The sequence below is a fragment of the Oncorhynchus keta genome, chromosome 11 (genome assembly GCF_023373465.1).
Source record: "Oncorhynchus keta strain PuntledgeMale-10-30-2019 chromosome 11, Oket_V2, whole genome shotgun sequence".
Taxonomy (NCBI): Eukaryota; Metazoa; Chordata; class Actinopteri; order Salmoniformes; family Salmonidae; genus Oncorhynchus; species Oncorhynchus keta.
This window is the reverse complement of record NC_068431.1, coordinates 43,353,809-43,374,658: the sequence shown is the minus strand read 5'-3', so window position 1 is coordinate 43,374,658 and position 20,850 is coordinate 43,353,809. Positions and strand designations below refer to the sequence as shown.

Sequence of the window (20,850 nt, the reverse complement as noted above, 5' to 3'; positions counted from 1 at the left end):
GTACAGCAGCAGCAGCATGTGTCTGAGACAGATTGTAGCTGTGGGGAGTGCTCTCTCAGACAGGGATAGAGTAGAGTCTGTCTGTCAGTCTGCTCACTCCTTACTCCCTTCTTCCCCATGACTCCAGAAACATGCCCTACATCGAGACCAGACTTCGTCCCTTCTCTCTTTCTTTCTCTCAGTCTCTCTCACCCTCCCTCCCTCCCTCCCTCCATCCCTCTCAGACCGGCCCTCCAAGGAGGTGTGTATGTGGGTCAGAGACGTGACGTGACTGGAGTCTTCACAAGGTTCAGTCAGACAGACCAACTGTCCGAACGGACAGAAAAGCTTGAGCGATATTTTTCCCCTCACATTTCTCACCTTCTCTTGGATCCGTGACCCCTCCCGCCATGTCCCCCGTCATTGTGTTTCACTGCTCTGCTCGTCTCACATCTCCAGATGGTATGGAAGACTAGACAGGTTTACAGGCTGCTGGTCTGTCTGCTTCAGAGACCAGAGGAGGCCCCTTAGAGGGGCGAGTCCAGCTCCATAATGCTCCATGCTCTGTAGCCATGTCAAACCCTCTGCCCCTGAGTGATGGACTGTTAGCCCTGCTCTGTTAGGACTGCTGTTTCTCTCACTGCTGAGACTAGCTGGCTGCTGTGATGCGGAGTGTATCTTTATGAATTAGTCATTACTGCCGAGTCTTTCTCATCCGTAGCAGTGTCTGTCTGTCTGTCTGTATGTGTGTCTGTGTGTCTGTCTGTGTGTCTGTGTGTCAGATACAGTATGTTAGATACAGTATAGTCTCTATCTCTCTCTCGCTCTCTTTCTCTCTCTCTCTCTCTCTTTCTCTCTCTTTCTCTCTCTCCCTCTCCCTCCCTCTCTCTCTCTCTCTCTCTCTCTCTCTCTCTCTCTCTCTCTCTCTCTCTCTCTCTCTCTCTCTCTCTCTCTCTCTCTCTCTCTCTCTCTCTCTCTTTCGCTTTCTCTCTCTCACTTGCACACACACATACTCACGCACGCACCCCACAGTGGGTGCCCTTCTTCATAAATATTGAAACAGAGGAACAGTCAAGGTTCCAGCTGAAAGCACCTTTCATTTTGCCATGCCTTTCATCCCTGAATAATTGGCCCCCCTTCTCTTCCTCCTATGTAGCAGAACAGTCTCTCTGCTGCAGGGAGTCTTAAGTACCTCAGGAAGCCTCGCTTTATTCTTCAAACAGCCTATATCCACAACCTATTATTTTATGTAAGCTTTACTCTGAAATGTCCCAGAATGGGTTACTTACTGTAGTAAGCAAACAGTAAATTGTTTTTGTGTAATTGTTATTTATACAGAACTTTGCCCCTTTTTCCAGTCATTTCAAAGCAGCCGTTTATCTAAACAGTCGTGGCATGCAAGCCGGCAGAGGTGTGAGACTGATTACTGCAAGCTAGACTTCACTCTAGTGTAAACTACTCCCTTCCCCCTCTCCTTCCCCAGGTATGACATCCGATATGAGAAGGAGGATTTCCTCCTGAGAATCAAGAAGGCGTCGGCTGGGGACCAGGGGACCTTCACCTGCGTGGCCGAGAACCGTGTGGGCAAAGTGGAGGCCTCGGCTACTCTCACTGTCAGGGGTGAGTACAGGCTACTGTTGGAGACAGCCAGACACCTGTCACTAATCCTGTTCCTGGAGCTGTGGTAACAGTCTCAGCAGGGTGGGCCCAGGCCATTCCTCTCCCCCACCCAACCATGTGAGTGTTATTGCCTGCTGTGAGTCCAGAGCTGGGCTCAGTCCTACTCTCTCCCCAACAAGAACAGTCTCACTTCACGATTCAACATTTTTCCTAAAACAGAAAAAACTTAGGCATTAATTCCGACTGGTTAAGGTAAGGGTACATGTAAGGGATAATGTGTAAGGGATAAGGTAAGGGTACATGTAAGGGTACATGTAAGGGATAAGGTTTGGGATAAGGTAAGGGTACATGTAAGGGATAAGGTAAGGGTACATGTAAGGGCTAAGGTAAGGGTACATGTAAGGGATAAGGTTTCGGATAAGGTAAAGGTACATGTAAGGGATAAGGTAAGGGTACATGTAAGGGTACATGTAAGGGATAAGGTTTGGGATAAGGTAAGGGTACATGTAAGGGATAAGGTTTGGGATAAGGTAAGGGTACATGTAAGGGATAATAAGGGTATGGATAAGGTTTGGGATAAGGTAAGGGTACATGTAAGGTTTGGGATAAGGTAAGGTACGTGTAAGGGATAAGGTTTGGGATAAGTTAAGGGTACAGGTAAGGGATAAGGTTTGGGATAAGGTTTGGGATAAGGTAAGGGTACATGTAAGGGATAAGGTTTGGGATAAGGTAAGGGTACATGTAAGGGATAAGGTTTGGGATAAGGTAAGGGTACATGTAAGGGATAAGGTTTGGGATAAGGTAAGGGTACATGTAAGGGATAAGGTAAGGGTACATGTAAGGGATAAGGTTTGGGATAAGGTAAGGGTACATGTAAGGGTACATGTAAGGGATAAGGTTTGGGATAAGGTAAGGGTACATGTAAGGGATAAGGTTTGGGATAAGGTAAGGGTACATGTAAGGGATAAGGTAAGGGTACATGTAAGGGATAAGGTTTGGGATAAGGTAAGGGTACATGTAAGGGATAAGGTTTGGGATAAGGTAAGGGTACATGTAAGGGATAAGGTTTGGGATAAGGTAAGGGTACATGTAAGGGATAAGGTTTGGGATAAGGTAAGGGTACATGTAAGGGATAAGGGATACAGTAAGGGATAATAAGGGTTTAGGGATAAGGTTTGGGATAAGGGGTACATGTAAGGGATAAGGTTTGGGATAAGGAGGGTACATGTAAGGGATAAGGTAAGGGTACGTGTAAGGGATAAGGTTTGGGATAAGGTAAGGGTACATGTAAGGGATAAGGTAAGGGTACATGTAAGGGATAAGGTTTGGGATAAGGTAAGGGTACATGTAAGGGGTAAGGTTTGGGATAAGGTAAGGGTACATGTAAGGGATAAGGTTTGGGATAAGGTAAGGGATGAGGTTTGGGATAAGGTAATGGTACATGTAAGGGATAAGGTAATTGTACATGTAAGGGATAAGGTAATGGTACATGTAAGGGATAATGTTTGGGATAAGATAAGGGTACATGTAAGGGATCAGGTTTGGGATAAGGTAAGGGATTAGGTTTGGGATACGGTAATGGTACATGTAAGGGATAAGGTAATGGTACATGTAAGGGATAAGGTAATGGTACATGTAACGCATAAGGTTTGGGATAAGGTAAGGGTACATGTAAGGCATACGGTTTGGGATAAGGTAAGGGTACATGTAAGGGATAAGGTTTGGGATAAGGTAAGGGTACATGTAAGGGATAAGGTTTGGGTTAATGTAAGGGATAAGGTTTGGGATAAGGTAAGGGTACATGTAAGGGATAAGGTTTGGGATAAGGTAAGGGATAAGGTTTGGGATAAGGTAAGGGTACATGTAAGGGTTAAGGTTTGGGATAAGGTAAGGGTACATGTAAGGGATAAGGTTTGGGATAAGGTAAGGGTACATGTAAGGGATACAGTTTGGGATAAGGTAAGGGTACATGTAAGGGATAAGGTTTGGGATAAGGTAAGGGATAAGGTTTGGGATAAGGTAAGGGTACATGTAAGGGATAAGGTTTGGGATAAGGTAAGGGTACATGTAAGGGTTAAGGTTTGGGATAAGGTAAGGGTACATGTAAGGGATAAGGTTTGGGATAAGGTAAGGGTACATGTAAGGGATAAGGTAAGGGTACATGTAAGGGATCAGGTTTGGGATAAGGTAATGGTACATGTAAGGGATAAGGTTTGGGATAAGGTAAGGGTACGTGTAAGGTGTAAGGTTTGGGATAAGGTAATGGTACATGTAAGGGATAAGGTAAGGGATAAGGTTTGGGATAAGGTAATGGTACATGTAAGGGATAAGGTTTGGGATAAGGTAAGGGTACATGTAAGGGATAAGGTTTGGGATAAGGTAAGGGTACATGTAAGGGATAAGGTTTGGGATAAGGTAATGGTACATGTAAGGGATAAGGTTTGGGATAAGGTAAGGGTACATGTAAGGCGTACGGTTTGGGATAAGGTAAGGGTACATGTAAGGGATAAGGTTTGGGATAAGGTAAGGGTACATGTAAGGGATAAGGTAAGGGTACATGTAAGGGATCAGGTTTGGGATAAGGTAATGGTACACGTAAGGGATAAGGTAAGGGATAAGGTTTGGGATAAGGTAATGGTACATGTAAGGGATAAGGTTTGGGATAAGGTAAGGGTACGTGTAAGGTGTAAGGTTTGGGATAAGGTAATGGTACATGTAAGGGATACGGTAAGGGATAAGGTTTGGGATAAGGTAAGGGTACATGTAAGGGATAAGGTTTGGGATAAGGTTACATGGGATACGGTTTGGGATAAGGTAAGGGATAAGGTAAGGGTACATGTAAGGGTTAAGGTTTGGGATAAGATAAGGGTACATGTAAGGGGTGAGGTTTGGGATAAGGTACATGTAAGGGATAAGGTTTGGGATAAGGTAAGGGTACATGTAAGGTATGGATAAGGTAATGGTACATGTAAGGGATAAGGTAAGGGATAAGGTTTGGGATAAGGTAATGGTACATGTAAGGGATAAGGTTTGGGATAAGGTAAGGGTACATGTAAGGGATAAGGTTTGGGATAAGGTAAATGTAAGGGGTTTGGGATAAGGTAAGGGTACATGTAAGGGATAAGGTTTGGAATAAGTTAAGGGCACATGTGTAATGTTTGGGATAAGGTAAGGGTACATGTAAGGGATAAGGTTTGGATAAGGTAAGGGCACATGTAAGGGTACATGTATAAGGTTTGGGGGATCAGGTTTGGGATAAGGTAAGGGTACATGTAAGGGATATGGTAAGGGATAAGGTTTGGGATAAGGTAATGGTACATGTAAGGGATAAGGTTTGGGATAAGGTAAGGGTACATGTAAGGGATAAGGTTTGGGATAAGGTAAGGGTACATGTAAGGGATAAGGTTTGGGATAAGGTTTGGGATAAGGTAAGGGTACATGTAAGGGTTAAGGTTTGGGATAAGGTAAGGGTACATGTAAGGGATAAGGTTTGGGATAAGGTAAGGGTACATGTAAGGGATAAGGTTTGGGATAAGGTAAGGGTACACATGTAAGGTTTGGGATAATAAGGTAAGGTTTGGGATAAGGTAAGGGTACATGTAAGGGATAAGGTTTGGGATAAGGTAATGTAAGGGTTAAGGTTTGGGATAAGGTAATGGTAAGGTTTGGGATAAGGTAAGGGTACATGTAAGGGATAAGGTTTGGGATGGTACATGTAAGGGATAAGGTAAGGGTACATGTAAGGGTTAAGGTTTGGGATAAGGTAATGGTACATGTAAGGGACAGGTTTGTAAGGGATGAGGATCAGGTTTGGGATAAGATAAGGGTACATGTAAGGGATGAGGTTTGGGATAAGGTAATGGTACATGTAAGGGATACGGTTTGGGATAAGGTAAGGGTACATGTAAGGGATAAGGTTTGGGATAAGGTAAGGGATAAGGTTTGGGATAAGGTAAGGGTGCATGTAAGGGATAAGGTTTGGGATAAGGTAAGTGTCAAGGTTTGGCATCAGATTGAACCCGCGAGAGGTGAAACATGCAGTTTAAGCCCTTCGTTTATCCCCATCCTCAACGTCCTATCAAGCCTCAAGCCGACAAGATTAACACATGCTCACGTTGCCCCGAGTGGACAGTACTGAAGGCATCTCCCTACGTCCTGGGGACCTGGACAAACGTTGCATACTAAAGTCTATCTGGTGTGATCTCGCTGCTCTCCCAGGGCCCAGTCTGGATGAATGCACCAGGACTTCCAGCCTCCACTCAGATATGAGCAACTTAACCAGAACCAATTGTGTTACCCACCCTGTATCTCACTATCCATTCCACCTCGCCTGCAATATCACCACACCTCACTGTGTCCTCTGTCAACTGAGATGTTAATAGGAGAATTGGTGGCGTGAGAAAGTGTTTTCAGGGTATTTGAGGTGAAGAGGTTGAGGGATCCAGCTTTCTGTCTTTTGCTTTCACATCAGCACATTGTTAAGTGACAATTCTGTTCCCACATCGGTGAATACGCCTAGGTGTACAAGGCTATTGTGTTAAACTATACACCCGTCAATGATGACACCCAGGTTTTATTTCCTTTTCCTGAGCCCCATTCTCCTGCTCCTTACCTGCTGGAGTTTTGTACCCAACACCACGTCATTCATTTCTGATTTCCATGTTTTTTCTTTCCCTCTCCTATCCTCTCCTCTTCTCCATCTTGTGTTTTGTCCTCACCCACCATTACCATTGTTCTGTCACCAGCTCGTCCTGTTGGTAAGTATGAGCTGATCCCATTGTGCATGCATTACTTTCTTTTTCTCTGTCACACACAACATACACACATGCACACACACACACTCACACATATACACACATGCTAAAGCTCAATAAATATTCCTAGACTTACAGTACCAGTCAAAATGTTGGACACACCTACTCACGCAAGGGTCTTTCTTTATTTTGACTACTTTCTACATTGTAGAATAATAGCGTATCAGGAATCAAGGTACGACCCAAGTGCAGACTGTGTGAAGTAACAATGTTTATGGTAAGCACAGAGGCAGGCAAATGACAGGTCAGGGACAGGCAGAGTTCAGTAATCCAGAGGTGGAGCAAAGGTACAGGACGACAGGCTCAGGGTCAGGGTTAGAGACAGGCAGAGTTCAGTAATCCAGAGGTGGAGCAAAGGTACAGGACGACAGGCTCAGGGTCAGGGTTAGAGACAGGCAGAGTTCAGTAATCCAGAGGTGGAGCAAAGGTACAGGACGGCAGGCTCAGGGTCAGGGTTAGAGACAGGCAGAGTTCAGTAATCCAGAGGTGGAGCAAAGGTACAGGACGACAGGCTCAGGGTCAGGGTTAGAGACAGGCAGAGTTCAGTAATCCAGAGGTGGAGCAAAGGTACAGGACGACAGGCTCAGGGTCAGGGTTAGGGACAGGCAGAGTTCAGTAATCCAGAGGTGGAGCAAAGGTAGCAAAGGACGACAGGCTCAGGGTCAGGGTCAGGGACAGGCAGAGTTCAGTAATCCAGAGGTGGAGCAAAGGCTCAGGGTCAGGGACAGGCAGAGTTCAGTAATCCAGGACAGGACGGCAGGCTCAGGGTCAGGGTTAGGGACAGGCAGAGTTCAGTAATCCAGAGGTGGAGCAAAGGTATAGGACGGCAGGCTCAGGGTCAGGGTTAGGGACAGGCAGAGTTCAGTAATCCAGAGGTGGAGCAAAGGTACAGGACGGCAGGCTCAGGGTCAGGGACAGGCAGAGTGGTCAGGCGGGCGGGTAAAGGGTCAGGACAGTCAAGGGTCAAAAACCAGGAGGACGAGAAAAAGAGAGGCAGGGAAAAGACAGGCGCTGACAGGACGACCGCTGGTAAGCTTGACAAACAAGACCAACTGGCACAGACAGACAAAAAACACAGGTATAAATACCCAGAGGATAAGTGGGGAAGATGGGCGACACCTGGAGGTGGTGGAGACAAGCACAAGGACAGGTGAAACGGATCAGGCCGTGACATAGTGAAGACATAGTGAAGACTTTGAAATAACACATATGGAATCATGTAGTAACCAAAAAACTGTTAAACAAATCAAAATATAATTAAGCAATAAGGCCCGAGGGGTTGTAGTATATGGCCAGTATATGACGACGCAAAGCGGAGTGCCTGGATACAGCCCTTAGCCGTGATATAAGCTCAGCAAAAAAATAAATGTCCCCTTTTCAAGACCCTGTCTTTCAAAGATAATTTGTAAAATTCCAAATAAGGTCACAGATCTTCATTGTAAAGGGTTTTACACTATTGTCCATACTTCAATGAACCATAAACAATTAATGAACATGCACCTGTGGAATGGTCGTTAAGACACTAACAGCTTACAGATGGTAGACAATTAACGTCACAGTTATGAAAACTTAGGACACCTTATACTGACTCTGAAAAACACCAAAAGAAAGATGCCCAGAGTCCCTGCTCATCTGCGTGAATGTGCCTTAGGCATGCTGCAAGGAGGCATAAGGACTGCAGATGTGGCCAGGGCATTATATTGCAATGTCCGTACTGTGAGACGCCTAAGACAGTGCTACAGGGAAACAAGACGGACAGGTGATCGTCCTCGTAGTGGCTGACCACGTGTAACAACACCTGCACAGGATCGGTACATCTGAACATCACGCCTGCGGGACAGGTACAGTTACACCAGGAACACACAATCCCTCCATCAGTGCTCAGACTGTCCACAATAGACTGAGAGAGGCTGGACTGAGGGCTTGTAGGCCTGTTGTAAGGCAGGTCCTCACCAGATATCACCGGCAACAATGTCGCATATGGGCACAAATCCACCATCGCTGGACTGGCAAAAAGTGCTCTTCACTGACGAGTCAAGGTTTTGTCTCACCAGGGGTGATGGTCAGATTCGCGTTTATCGTTGAAGGAATAAGCATTACACCGAGGCCTGTACTCTGGAGCGGGATCGATTTGGAGGTCAAGGGACCGTCATGGTCTGGAGCGGTGTGTCACAGTATCATCGAACTGAGCTTGTTGTCATTGCAGGCAATCTCAATGCTGTGCGTTACAGGGAAGACATCCTCCTCCTTCACATGGTCCCCTTCCTGCAGGCTCATCCTGACATGACCCTCCAGAATGACAATGCCACCAGCCATACTGCTTGTTCTGTGCATGATTTCCTGCAAGACAGGAATGTCAGTTATCTGCCATGGCCAGCGAAGAGCCCGGATCTCAATCCCATTGAGCATGTTCGAGCACATCTGGGACCTGTTTGATCGGAGGATGAGGACTAAGACCATTCCCCCCCAGAAATATCTGGGAACTTGCAGGTGCCTTGGTGGAAGAGTGGGGTAACATCTCACAGCAAAAACTGGCAAATATGATGCAGTCCATGAGGAGAAGATGCAATGCAGTACTTAATTCAGCTGGTGGCAACACCAGATACTGACTGTTACTTTAGATTTTAACTCCCCCTTTGTTCAGGGACACATTATTCAATTTCTGTTTGTCACATATCTGTGGAACTTGTTCAGCTTATGTCTCGGTTGTTGAATCATATGTTCATACAAATATTTACACATGTTAAGTTTGCTTTTTTTGCTGAGTTTATTGGCCATAAACCACAAACCCCCAAGGTGCTTTATTGCTATTATAAACTGTATTACCAACATACTTAGAGCAGTACAAATAAATGTTTTGTCATTCCCATGGTATATGGTCTGATATAGCACAGGTGTCAGCCAATCAGCATTCAGGGTTCGAACCACCCAGTTTATAATTTCGATTTTAGATTCTTCAAATTAGCCACCCTTTTCCTTGACGACAGTTTTGCACACTCTTGGCATTCTCTCAACCAGCTTCATGAGGAATGCTTTTCCAACTGTCTTGAATGAGTTCCACATATGCTGAGCATCTGATGCAGCACTCCATCACTCTCCTTCTTGGTCAAATAGCCCTTACACAGCCTGGAGGTGTGTTTTGGGACATTGTCCTGTTGAAAAACAAATTATAGTCCCACTAAGCGCAAACCAGATGGGATGGTGTATCACTGCAGAATGCTGTGGTAGCCATGCTGGTTAAGTGGGCCTTGAATTCTAAATAAATTACTGACAGTGTCACTAGCAAAGCACCCCCACACCATCACACCTTCATACTTCACAGTGGATACCACGCATGCGGCGATCGTCCATTCACCTACTCTGCGTCTCACAAAGACATGGCAGTTGGAACCAAAAACCTAACATTTGGACTCATCAGACCAAAGGACAAATTTCCACCGGTCTAATGTCTATTCCACTCATGTGTCTTGGCCCAAGCAAGTTTCTTCTGCTTTTTGGTGTTTTAGTAGTGGTTTCTTGGCAGCAATTCAACCATGAAGGCCTGATTCATGCAGTCTCCTCTGAACAGTTGATGTTGAGATGTGTCTGTTACTTGAACTCTGTGAAGCATTTATTTGGACTGCAATCTGAGGTGCAGTTAACTCTCATGAACTTATCCTCTGCAGCAGAGGGTCTTCCTGTGTCGGTCATCATGAGAGTCAGTTTCATCATTGCGCTTGATGGTTTTTGCAACTGCACTTGAAGCAACTTTCAAAGTTCTTAAAATGTTCCAGATTGACTGACCTTCATGTCTTAAAGTAATGATGGACTCTCGTTTCTCTATGTTTATTTGAGCTGTTCATGACATAATATGGACTTTGTTTTTCACCAAATAGGGCATTCTTCTGTATACCACCCCTACCTTGTCGCAAATGGCTCAAACTCAATAAGAAGGAGATACATAATAAAGAAATTCCACAAATGAACTTTTAACAAGGCACACCTGTTAATTGAAATGCATGTAGCTGGTTGAGAGAATGCCAAGAGTGTGCAAAGCTGTCATCAAGGCAAAGGGTGGCTACTTTGAAGAATCTCAAATATAAAATATATTGTGGTGTGTCCAAACTTTTGACTGGTACTGTACATACACACCCATTAACACCTGCACACATTCACACCTGATTATTCAACATACTAATACATGCACATGTACCTCCTTAGTTTGAACCACCCAACCCAGGCCTCCATTTAGTTGTGTGTTGTTAAGTTAGTTGTAACCCCTCTGTTTCTCCAACTTGCTGGTCAAGATATTGTAGTTGATATGCAGTAGTTCTGATGTAGAGACTACAAGGGGAGAATGTATGTAAAAGCACCCGTGCTCATGAGTTGGTTTCATTCATTCAGGTTTGTGGCCAGCAGGATGAATGGTCTGTATGGTCTGGTACCTGTAGTAATGTTTCTTCAGAGAGACTACTAGACACTCACCTGTTGCATGTTCCCTGTAGCCTGTAGCCTGTAGCTTGTAGCCTGTAGCTGTAACCTTTTGCTTCCCTTGATTAGTTTTTGCACATAATCAAAACTGACTCTAAATGTCTTCCTGCTGTGTTGTGGTGACAGTGGTTTCACTTCTCTGACCTTTGGTCTTCAGAGGCTCCCCAGTTTGTGGTGCGACCCCGGGACCAGATCGTGGCTCAGGGGCGCACAGCCACCTTCCCCTGTGAGACCAAGGGCAACCCCCAACCCACTGTGTTCTGGCAACGAGAGGGCAGCCAGGTAAGAAACACCTGTTTGAATAACGTGTGTTGAATGTCTGCATACTTGACTGTGCCTGCGTGTGTTAGCTCTTGCCTATGTGTGTTGGCCTCTTCTTATGCACATGAACAAAAACAACCTTCTCCTAATTGTCTTAATTTGGTGTGGTCCTGATTGGACTGTGGCTAGGGTCATGGGACCAGAGGCGGCGGTCAGGAGTCCCGTCCCCGTGACAGTCACATAATGAAGTGGCTATCAATCATCAGTCCACCCCGCATGCTCTGACCAGCCATTTCTTTCACAAGAAACAGCATTAATTTGCTACATTAGCGTCATTAGGCATAATGGGATTAGGCTAATGTCCTTGCCTTCCCCTCCGTTTGTCTGCTCTCAGGACGCGGAATGGGGAAAAATCTCATTTAAGCGATAGAGAGATCGAGATCTCAAGGCTATGAGTGGGCGGCAGTGAGGACTCACTCAATGTCAAGACCCTACTGCAGGGCTTCATCACGGGCAGGGCTGACCGCCTCTCACCCACAGTGTAAATGACTAACCACCTTGAGCAGAAAGAGGACCCTGACCCCTCTTCCCCCACACTTACTACTGAATTACACACACATTTCTAGGATAAGTGAGTGAATAGGAGCGCTAGTCAGTAATGAACACTGAGAATGGACATGGAGGAAAACAGAGCAAGGCTCCAGATGATTGACTTATTGGTGCTTTTTAGTCAATGCAGTGTGCTCTCGCATTGTACATGTGTGGTGTGTGACTACACTGTTATATAGCATTCTATTGCCAAGGTTGACACTCACTGCAATTAAAACTCCCTCTGTTTAATTCCTGTCACTCTAAATGTCTCTCCTCTTCCTTCACATCTCTTATATAACTAACTGAATGTATTAATCATTTAGCACAGGACAGTTAACATGTACTATTCACCCTCGCTATTAACTGCAACATGTCAATTGTATCTCGCCATGTTTCCTGCTGGTTTTCTATTGGGCACAGGACAAAACACCATGTTAATGAGTCTCTCCTATCTTTCCAGGATCTGCTGTTCCCAAGCCAGCCAGCCCAGGGAGACAGCCGTGTGTCAGTGTCAGTCAGTGGAGAGCTGACCATCTCCTGTGTACAGCGCTCTGATGCAGGCTACTACACCTGCCAGGCCCTCACTGTGGCCGGCAGCATCCTGGCCAAGGCTCAGCTGGAGGTGGCAGACGGTGAGAGCATACAGCACGTATACACCGCGGACACACACACACACACACAAGACACTGCAGACACTGTGCACCTGCAGATGCATATCCTAACCAACAGACACCTGCAGAACCTTTGCCAACACAATTGTGCACCTTGCCTGAGAACAATGCACAGCTAAAATCAAGCCCACAAACACTGTAACGAACATGGGAGACAGAGAGCTGGTTTTAAGCGCAGGGCGCAGGAGGTGTTTATTGGTAAAGGACCACAGGAGGAGGCAGGTAGCTGGGTGCAGGGGCAGGCAGAAGGTCATACACAGTCCAAAAGGCAACAGTACTGGCAGGGAAAAGCCTAGTAACGTTGTCCGGGAGATCAGGCAATAGGTTGATACAGGAAATCCGAAAGGCTAAAGTACAGGCAGGGAATAGACAAAAGGCGTCATGAGTGAGGCAGACCAATACTATCATACATGGGAGGATTACATTTCGGGAAACACAGCACTCCGAATAAAAGTGTCACAAAACAAACAATACCTCACAATGATGGGGTGCAAAGAACTGAACTAAGGAGTGTGTGATGATGACATACAGGTGTGTGAACAGGTGATCAGAATTCAGGTGATTGGGATCTGGAGAGTGAGCTGCGTTCAGGAGATCTATGTGTTTGAGAGTGTGAATTGGAAGCAGACGTTACACACACACACACACACACACACACACACACACACACACACACACACACACACACACACACACACACACACACACACACACACACACACACACACACACACACACACACTTGCATGAAAACATTTACTGAAGGGCCGGCCATAAAATGCGTCAGAGGCTGTCTGTTTAATGCTTGGCACTTATCTTGGCTGAGATGTGATGTGCCAAACGCTGCAGGAGCTAATCGGTCAAATGCCTTCATCCTTTTCATTAGCGTCTCACTGTGGGAAGTTGAACCATAGAGAGGCCATGAAAATCCTGAAAAGAGTGAAACTGTTCAAATGAAAACTCTCTCCCTGATGGAGTGTTACATTTACACTTCTCTCCTCCTCTCGATGAGCATCATTATCTTAAGTGCTGAGGTATTGCCAGTTGGGAGCTGTTTGCCCTCCTCTCTCTCTGTCTCTCACTCTCTCTCTTTTCTCTTCCTTTCAATTAAGATTGTCCCATTGGGTTGCAAAACCCGGCTTTGAAACATGTCGTTTCGTCGACAGGTGTTTATGTTTTTAACGGAGCAAAGTATGACAACAGACTCTGGCTTATGCTACTATGGATAGTCAACAGTGTTTTGAGTGTGGGGATGTTGGCCCTAATCGACAGGCTTGCCCAAAAAGGGAGAAGGCAGAGGGAGGGGCGCAGGCGGTCCTCGTAACGCCTGAGCCCACTGATGTAGGGAAAGGTGGGCCGAGAATGGTACAGCAGTCACAAGCTCCTGTTGCTGAGGAACAAGTTGTCCGTGTTGAGGGTACTGAGTTGCAGCTTGTGCCAGAGAGGAACATGCCATGGGATCTTTAATGACCTCAGAGAGTCAGGACACCCGTTTAACATCCAATCCGAAAGACAGCACCCTACACAGGGCAGTGTCCCCAATCACTGCCCTGGGGCATTGGGATATTTTTTTTAGACCAGAGGAAAGAGTGCCTCCTACTGGCCCTCCAACACCACTTCCAGCCACATCTGGTCTTCCATCCAGGAACTGAGCAGGACCAACCCTGCTTAGCTTCAGAAGCAAGCCAGCAGTGGTATGCAGGGTGGTATGCTACTGGCCCACTGATACAAGTGGGGAGAGGGATGTGAGGGGTCTGTGGCCTAAGTTTAAAATTATTTTGTTTAACTAGGCAAGTCAGTTAAGAACAAATTCTTATTTACAATGACAGCCTGGGAACAGTGGGTAAACTTTTCTAGCGCAGGCGTTCCGCTAGCAGAACCCCTCGACAACATTCCTCTGAAAAGGCAGCGCGCGAAATTCAAAAATATTTTTGCAAAATATTTAACTTTCACACATTAATAAGTCCAATACAGCAAATGAAAGATAAACATCTTATTAATCTACCCATCATGTCCGATTTTAAAAATGCTTTACAGGAAAGCACAGCATATGATTATGTTAGTTCATAGCCAAGTCAAAAAAACACAGCCATTTTTCCAGCCAAAGATAGGAGTCACAAAAAGCTGAAATATAGATCAAATTAATCACTAACATTTGATGATCTTCATCAGATGACACTCATAGGACATCATGTTACACAATACATGTATGTTTTGTTCGATAATGTGCATATTTATATCCAAAAATCTCAGTTTACATTGGCGCCTTATGTGCAGTAATGTTGTGATTCCAAAACATCCGGTTATTTTGCAGAAATATTCATAATAAACATTGATAAAAGATTCAAGTGTTATTCACATAATGAAAGATAGACTTCTCCTTTATGCAGCCGCTGTGTCAGATTTCATTTATGTCCAAATAGCCACTTGTTTCAACCCACTAATTCATCTAAATGAGGCGCAAGCCCCTCCTTTATAGTAGTATTCTCATTCAAGTTTCTAAAGATGGTTGACATCTAGGGGAAGCCGTAGGAAGTGCAACTGTATCCATATCCCACTGCCAAGCTTTGAAAAACTACAAACCTCAGATGTTCCACTTCCTGGTTGGATTTTTCTCAGGTTTTCGCCTGCATATGAGTTATGTTATACTCACAGACATCATTCAAACAGTTTTAGAAACTTCAGAGTGTTTTCTATCCCACACTAATAATAATATGCATATATTAGCATCTGGGACATAGTAGGAGGCAGTTCACTCTAGGCATGCTATTCATCCAAAAGTGAAAATGCTGCCCCCTATCCCAAAAAGCTGCCTTGTTCAGGGGCAGAATAACAGATATATATATATATACCTTGTCAGCTAGGGGATTTGATCTAGCAACCTTTCAGTTACTGGCACCATGCTCTAACCACTAGGCTACCTGGCACTCCAGTTGAGGAGGATCAGGAGAAGGACATCTCTCCTGATATTATAGCAGCTGGCGACTACTCAATTTCAAATCTAGAGGAGGTAAATGTGTTCCTGGATCAGACTTTTGGGAAATCTATCAAATTGGCAGATTTTTTTGATGTTGATAAGTTTGTGAGGTTAGCTGTGGTGGTAGAGAAGATGGTAGGGTTAGTCCAGTTGAGTGTGAAGAAGCGTTTCCACTTGAAGAATGCTGTTACTGCTGTCATAGCAGCAAAAGGTATTGGGGAAAGGTTAAGAGAAAATTAAAACAATGATGACGATCATGCCTCATGGTCTCTTTTCTCTTCTTTTTCTCAAAGATAATTCGTAAAAATCCAAATAACTTTGCACATCTTCACTGTAAAGGGTTTAAACACTGTTTCCCATGCTTGCTCAATGAATCATAAACAATTAATGAACATGCACCTGTGGAACGGTTGTTGAAATTAAGGTCACAGTTATGAAAACTTAGGACACTAAAGAGGCCTTTCTACTGACTTTGAAAAACACCAAAAGAAAGATGCCTAGGGTCCCTGCTCATCTGCGTGAATGTACCTTAGGCATGCTGCAAGGAGGCATGAGGACTGCAGATGTGGCCAGGGCTATAAATTGCAATGTCAGTACTGTAAGACGCCTAAGACGGCACTGCAGGGAGACAGGACGTACAGCTGATCGTCCTCGTAGTGGCAGACCACGTGTAACAACATCTGCACAGGATCGGTACATCCAAATATCACACCTGCGGGACAGGTACAGAATGTCAAATGCCCGAGTTACACCAGGAACACACAATCCCTCCATCAGTGCTCAGACTGTCCACAATATTCTGAGAAATGCTAGACTGAGGGCTTGTAGGCCTGTTGTAAGGCAGGTCCTCACCAGACATCACCGGCAACAACGTCACCTATGGGCACAAACCCACCGTCGATGGACCAGACAGGACTGCTCTTACATTTACATTACATTTAAGTCATTTAGCAGACGTTCTTATCCAGAGCGACTTACAAATTGGTGCATTCACCTTATGACATCCAGTGGAACAGTCACTTTACAATAGTGCATCTAAATCTTAAAAGGGGGGTGAGAAGGATTACTTATCCTATCCTAGGTATTCCTTAAAGAGGTGGGGTTTCAGGTGTCTCCGGAAGGTGGTTGTTGTTGGTTGTTGGTTGGTAAAGATTGAAAAAAGTAGGTGCCAAACAGCTGCCCTGGGGAATTCCTGATTCAAACTTGATTTTGTAGCTCTGGGGCGGCAGGTAGCCTAGTGGTTAGAGCGGTAGGCCAGCAACCGAAAGATTGCTGGATCGAATCCCCGAGTTGACAAGGTAAAAAACTCTGTCGTTCTGCCCCTGAACAAGGCAGTCGTAGGCCGTCATTGAAAAAAATAATTTGTTCTTAACTGACTTGCCTAGTTAAATAAAGGTTACATTTTAAAAGAAAAACTCTTTATCCACAATATAGCAGGGGGTGTAAAGCCATACGTTTTTGTCAGCAACAGACTATGATCAATAATGTCAAATGCCGCACTGAAGTCAAACAAAACAGCCCCAACAGTATTTTTATCATCAATTTCTCTCAGCCAATCAGTCATTTGCAAGTGCTGTGCTTGTTGAATGAACTTCCCTATAAGCTAAAAGTCTATATTTGTTTACTGTAAAATGGCATTGTATCTGGTCAAATATTTTTTCCCAAAATTGCAAGGGTTGGTAACAGGCTGATTGGTCAGCTATTTAAGCCAGTAAAGGGAGCTTTACTATTCTTGGGTAGTGGAATGACTTTAGCTTCCCTCTAGGCCTGAGGGCATACACTTTCTAGTAGGCTTAAATTCAAGAAAAGGCAAATAGGAATGGCAATATTGGCTGCTATTATCCTCAATTTTCCATCCACGTTGTCAGACACCAGTGACTTGTCATTGTTGATTTTATTTGCGCATTGAAGATGCTCCAAAGATTTTTACTATCATTCTTCATGTCATTTATCTTTGTTTCATAGTGTAGTTTCTTCTTTTTATTCAGTTTAGTCACATGATGTCTCAATTTGCAATAGGTTTGCCAATCAGTTATTCAGCCAGACCTATATGCCATCTCTTTTGCCTACCTCTTCATCATACCATTTTTAAATTCCTCATCAATTCACATGGATGTAACAGTTTTTACAGTCATTTTCTTAATGGGTGCTGCTTATTAGTAACTGGGATAAGCAGTTTCAAATGTGTCAAGGGCAGCGTCTGGTTGCTCATCATTACACACCAAGGGCCAACAAATATTATTTACATCAATAACATAGGAATCACTACAAAAAAATGTATGACCTCTTATACACAATATTAGTCCCAGCCTTTGGAACAGTGGTTTTCCTAGACATGGCTACTATATTGTGATCACTACATCTGATGGATCTGGATACTGCTTTAAAACCCATTTCTGCAGCATTAGTAAAGATATGATCAAACCATGTTGTTGATTTCATTCCTCTACTGTTTGTAACTACCCTGGTAGGTTGATTGACAACCTGAACAAGGTTGCCGGCACTGGTTACAGTTTGAAGCTTTCTCTTGAGTGGGCAGCCTGATCACAGCTTTCCTCCAGCATTAGTTAATTAACAGTGTCTTGAGATTAGTTTGCCTGTTCTACAGTCTTGTAAAGATAGGGAGGTTGACTGGGACAGGCAATGTAATATCCATAATGTTTTAAGGAAAAGTTTTTGTAAAACAAGCACCTTACGTTGGATCATCTTGAAACTTTCTCTCCAAAGCTAGCTTTGTATTTGTTCAAACTAAACTCTTCACTGACGAGTGGTGGTTTTGTCTCACCATTGGTGATGGTCGGATTCGCGTTTATCGTCGAAGGACTGAGCGTTGCACCGAGGCCTGTACTCTGGAGTGGTATCAATTTGGAGGTGGATGGTCCGTAATGGTCTGGGGCGTTGTGTCACAGCATCATCGGACTGAGCTTGTTGTCATTGCAGGCAATCTCAATGCTGTGCGTTACAGGGAAGACATCCCCCTCCCTCATGTGTTACCATTCCTGCAGGGTCATCCTGACATGACCCTCCAGCATGACAATGCCACCAGCCATACTACTCGTTCTGTGCGTGGTTTCCTGAATGACAGGCATGTCAGTGTTCTGCCATGGCCAGCAAAGAGCCCGGATCTCAATCCCATTGAGCACATCTGGGACCTGTTAGATCAGAGGGTGAGGGCTAGGGCCATTCCCCCCCAGAAATGTCTGGGAACTTGCAGGTGCCTTGGTGGAAGAGTGGGGTAACGTCTCACAGCAAGAACTGGCAAATCTGGTGCAGTCCATGAGGAGGAGATGCACTGCTGTACTAATGCAGCTGTTGGCCACACCAGATACGGACTGTTTCGTTCAGGGACACATTATTCCATTTATGTTAGTCACATGTCTATGGAACTTGTTCAGTTTATGTCTCAGTTGTTGAATCTTGTTATGTTCGTACAAATATTTACACATGTTAAGTTTGCTGAAAATAAATGCAGTTGACAGTGAGAAGGCGTTTCTTTTTTTGCTCAGTTTCCAAATGTAGGTTCTCTCAATATTTATGGGGAAATGGGAAGGAATAAGTGGGCTTGGGTATTAGAAGTAATACAACAGAAAAGGCTTAATGTAGTTTTTTTACAGAATCATTGTGATGAGGCTAACGCGATTGACTGGGATATGTGGTGGGAGGGGCAGCATATACTAATTTCAGTGCTCGGGTGGCAATTTAGTTTTCTTCAGGCTTATGGGTGACTGCGGCCATAAAATGTATCTGAGCACTACTGTAGTAGGGTTGGAAGGTTAGACAGGTTGTATGTATCTGAGCACTACTGTAGTAGGGTTGGAAGGTTAGACAGGTTGTATGTATCTGAGCACTACTGTAGTAGGGTTGGAAGGTTAGACAGGTTGTATGTATCTGAGCACTACTGTAGTAGGGTTGGAAGGTTAGACAGGTTGTATGTATCTGATCACTACTGTAGTAGGGTTGGAAGGTTAGACAGGTTGTATGTATCTGAGCACTACTGTAGTAGGGTTGGAAGGTTAGACAGGTTGTATGTATCTGACCACTACTGTAGTAGGGTTGGAAGGTTAGACAGGTTGTATGTATCTGAGCACTACTGTAGTAGGGTTGGAAGGTTAGACAGGTTGTATGTATCTGAGCACTACTGTAGTAGGGTTGGAAGGTTAGACAGGTTGTATGTATCTGAGCACTACTGTAGTAGGGTTGGAAGGTTAGACAGGTTGTATGTATCTGATCACTACTGTAGTAGGGTTGGAAGGTTAGACAGGTTGTATGTATCTGAGCACTACTGTAGTAGGGTTGGAAGGTTAGACAGGTTGTATGTATCTGAGCACTACTGTAGTAGGGTTGGAAGGTTAGACAGGTTGTATGTATCTGACCACTACTGTAGTAGGGTTGGAAGGTTAGACAGGTTGTATGTATCTGAGCACTACTGTAGTAGGGTTGGAAGGTTAGACAGGTTGTATGTATCTGAGCACTACTGTAGTAGGGTTGGAAGGTTAGACAGGTTGTATGTATCTGATCACTACTGTAGTAGGGTTGGAAGGTTAGACAGGTTGTATGTATCTGAGCACTACTGTAGTAGGGTTGGAAGGTTAGACAGGTTGTATGTTTCTGATACCTACTGTAGTAGGGTTGGAAGGTTAGACAGGTTGTATGTATCTGAGCACTACTGTAGTAGGGTTGGAAGGTTAGACAGGTTGTATGTATCTGAGCACTACTGTAGTAGGGTTGGAAGGTTAGACAGGTTGTATGTATCTGAGCACTACTGTAGTAGGGTTGGAAGGTTAGACAGGTTGTATGTATCTGAGCACTACTGTAGTAGGGTTGGAAGGTTAGACAGGTTGTATGTATCTGAGCACTACTGTAGTAGGGTTGGAAGGTTAGACAGGTTGTATGTATCTGACCACTACTGTAGTAGGGTTGGAAGGTTAGACAGGTTGTATGTATCTGAGCACTACTGTAGTAGGGTTGGAAGGTTAGACAGGTTGTATGTATCTGAGCACTACTGTAGTAGGGTTGGAAGGTTAGACAGGTTGTATGTATCTGAGCACTACTAGTAGGGTTGGAAGTAGGGTTGGAAGGTTAGACAGGTTGTATGTATCTGAGCACTACTGTAGTAGGGTTGGAAGGTTAGACAGGTTGTATGTATCTGACCACTACTGTAGTAGGGTTGGAAGGTTAGACAGGTTGTATGTATCTGAGCACTACTGTAGTAGGGTTGGAAGGTTAGACAGGTTGTATGTATCTGAACACTACTGTAGTAGGGTTGGAAGGTTAGACAGGTTGTATGTATCTGAGCACTACTGTAGTAGGGTTGGAAGGTTAGACAGGTTGTATGTATCTGAGCACTACTGTAGTAGGGTTGGAAGGTTAGACAGGTTGTATGTATCTGATCACTACTGTAGTAGGGTTGGAAGGTTAGACAGGTTGTATGTATCTGAGCACTACTGTAGTAGGGTTGGAAGGTTAG

At 44.6% G+C, this 20,850-nt stretch overlaps 1 protein-coding gene across 6 annotated transcripts in view; it reads left to right on the top strand.

The window, feature by feature from the left end:
- Positions 1-20,850, top strand: part of LOC118390301 (roundabout homolog 2-like) — a 219,337-nt gene that overhangs the window by 158,673 nt on the left and 39,814 nt on the right. For all 6 annotated transcript variants that reach the window (XM_052457261.1, XM_052457260.1, XM_052457258.1 and 3 more), the window contains 3 exons: positions 1,463-1,599; positions 11,041-11,165; positions 12,196-12,367. In XM_052457261.1, the coding sequence (XP_052313221.1) occupies positions 1,463-1,599; positions 11,041-11,165; positions 12,196-12,367 (434 nt within the window). The remainder of the gene's footprint in view (positions 1-1,462; positions 1,600-11,040; positions 11,166-12,195; positions 12,368-20,850) is intronic.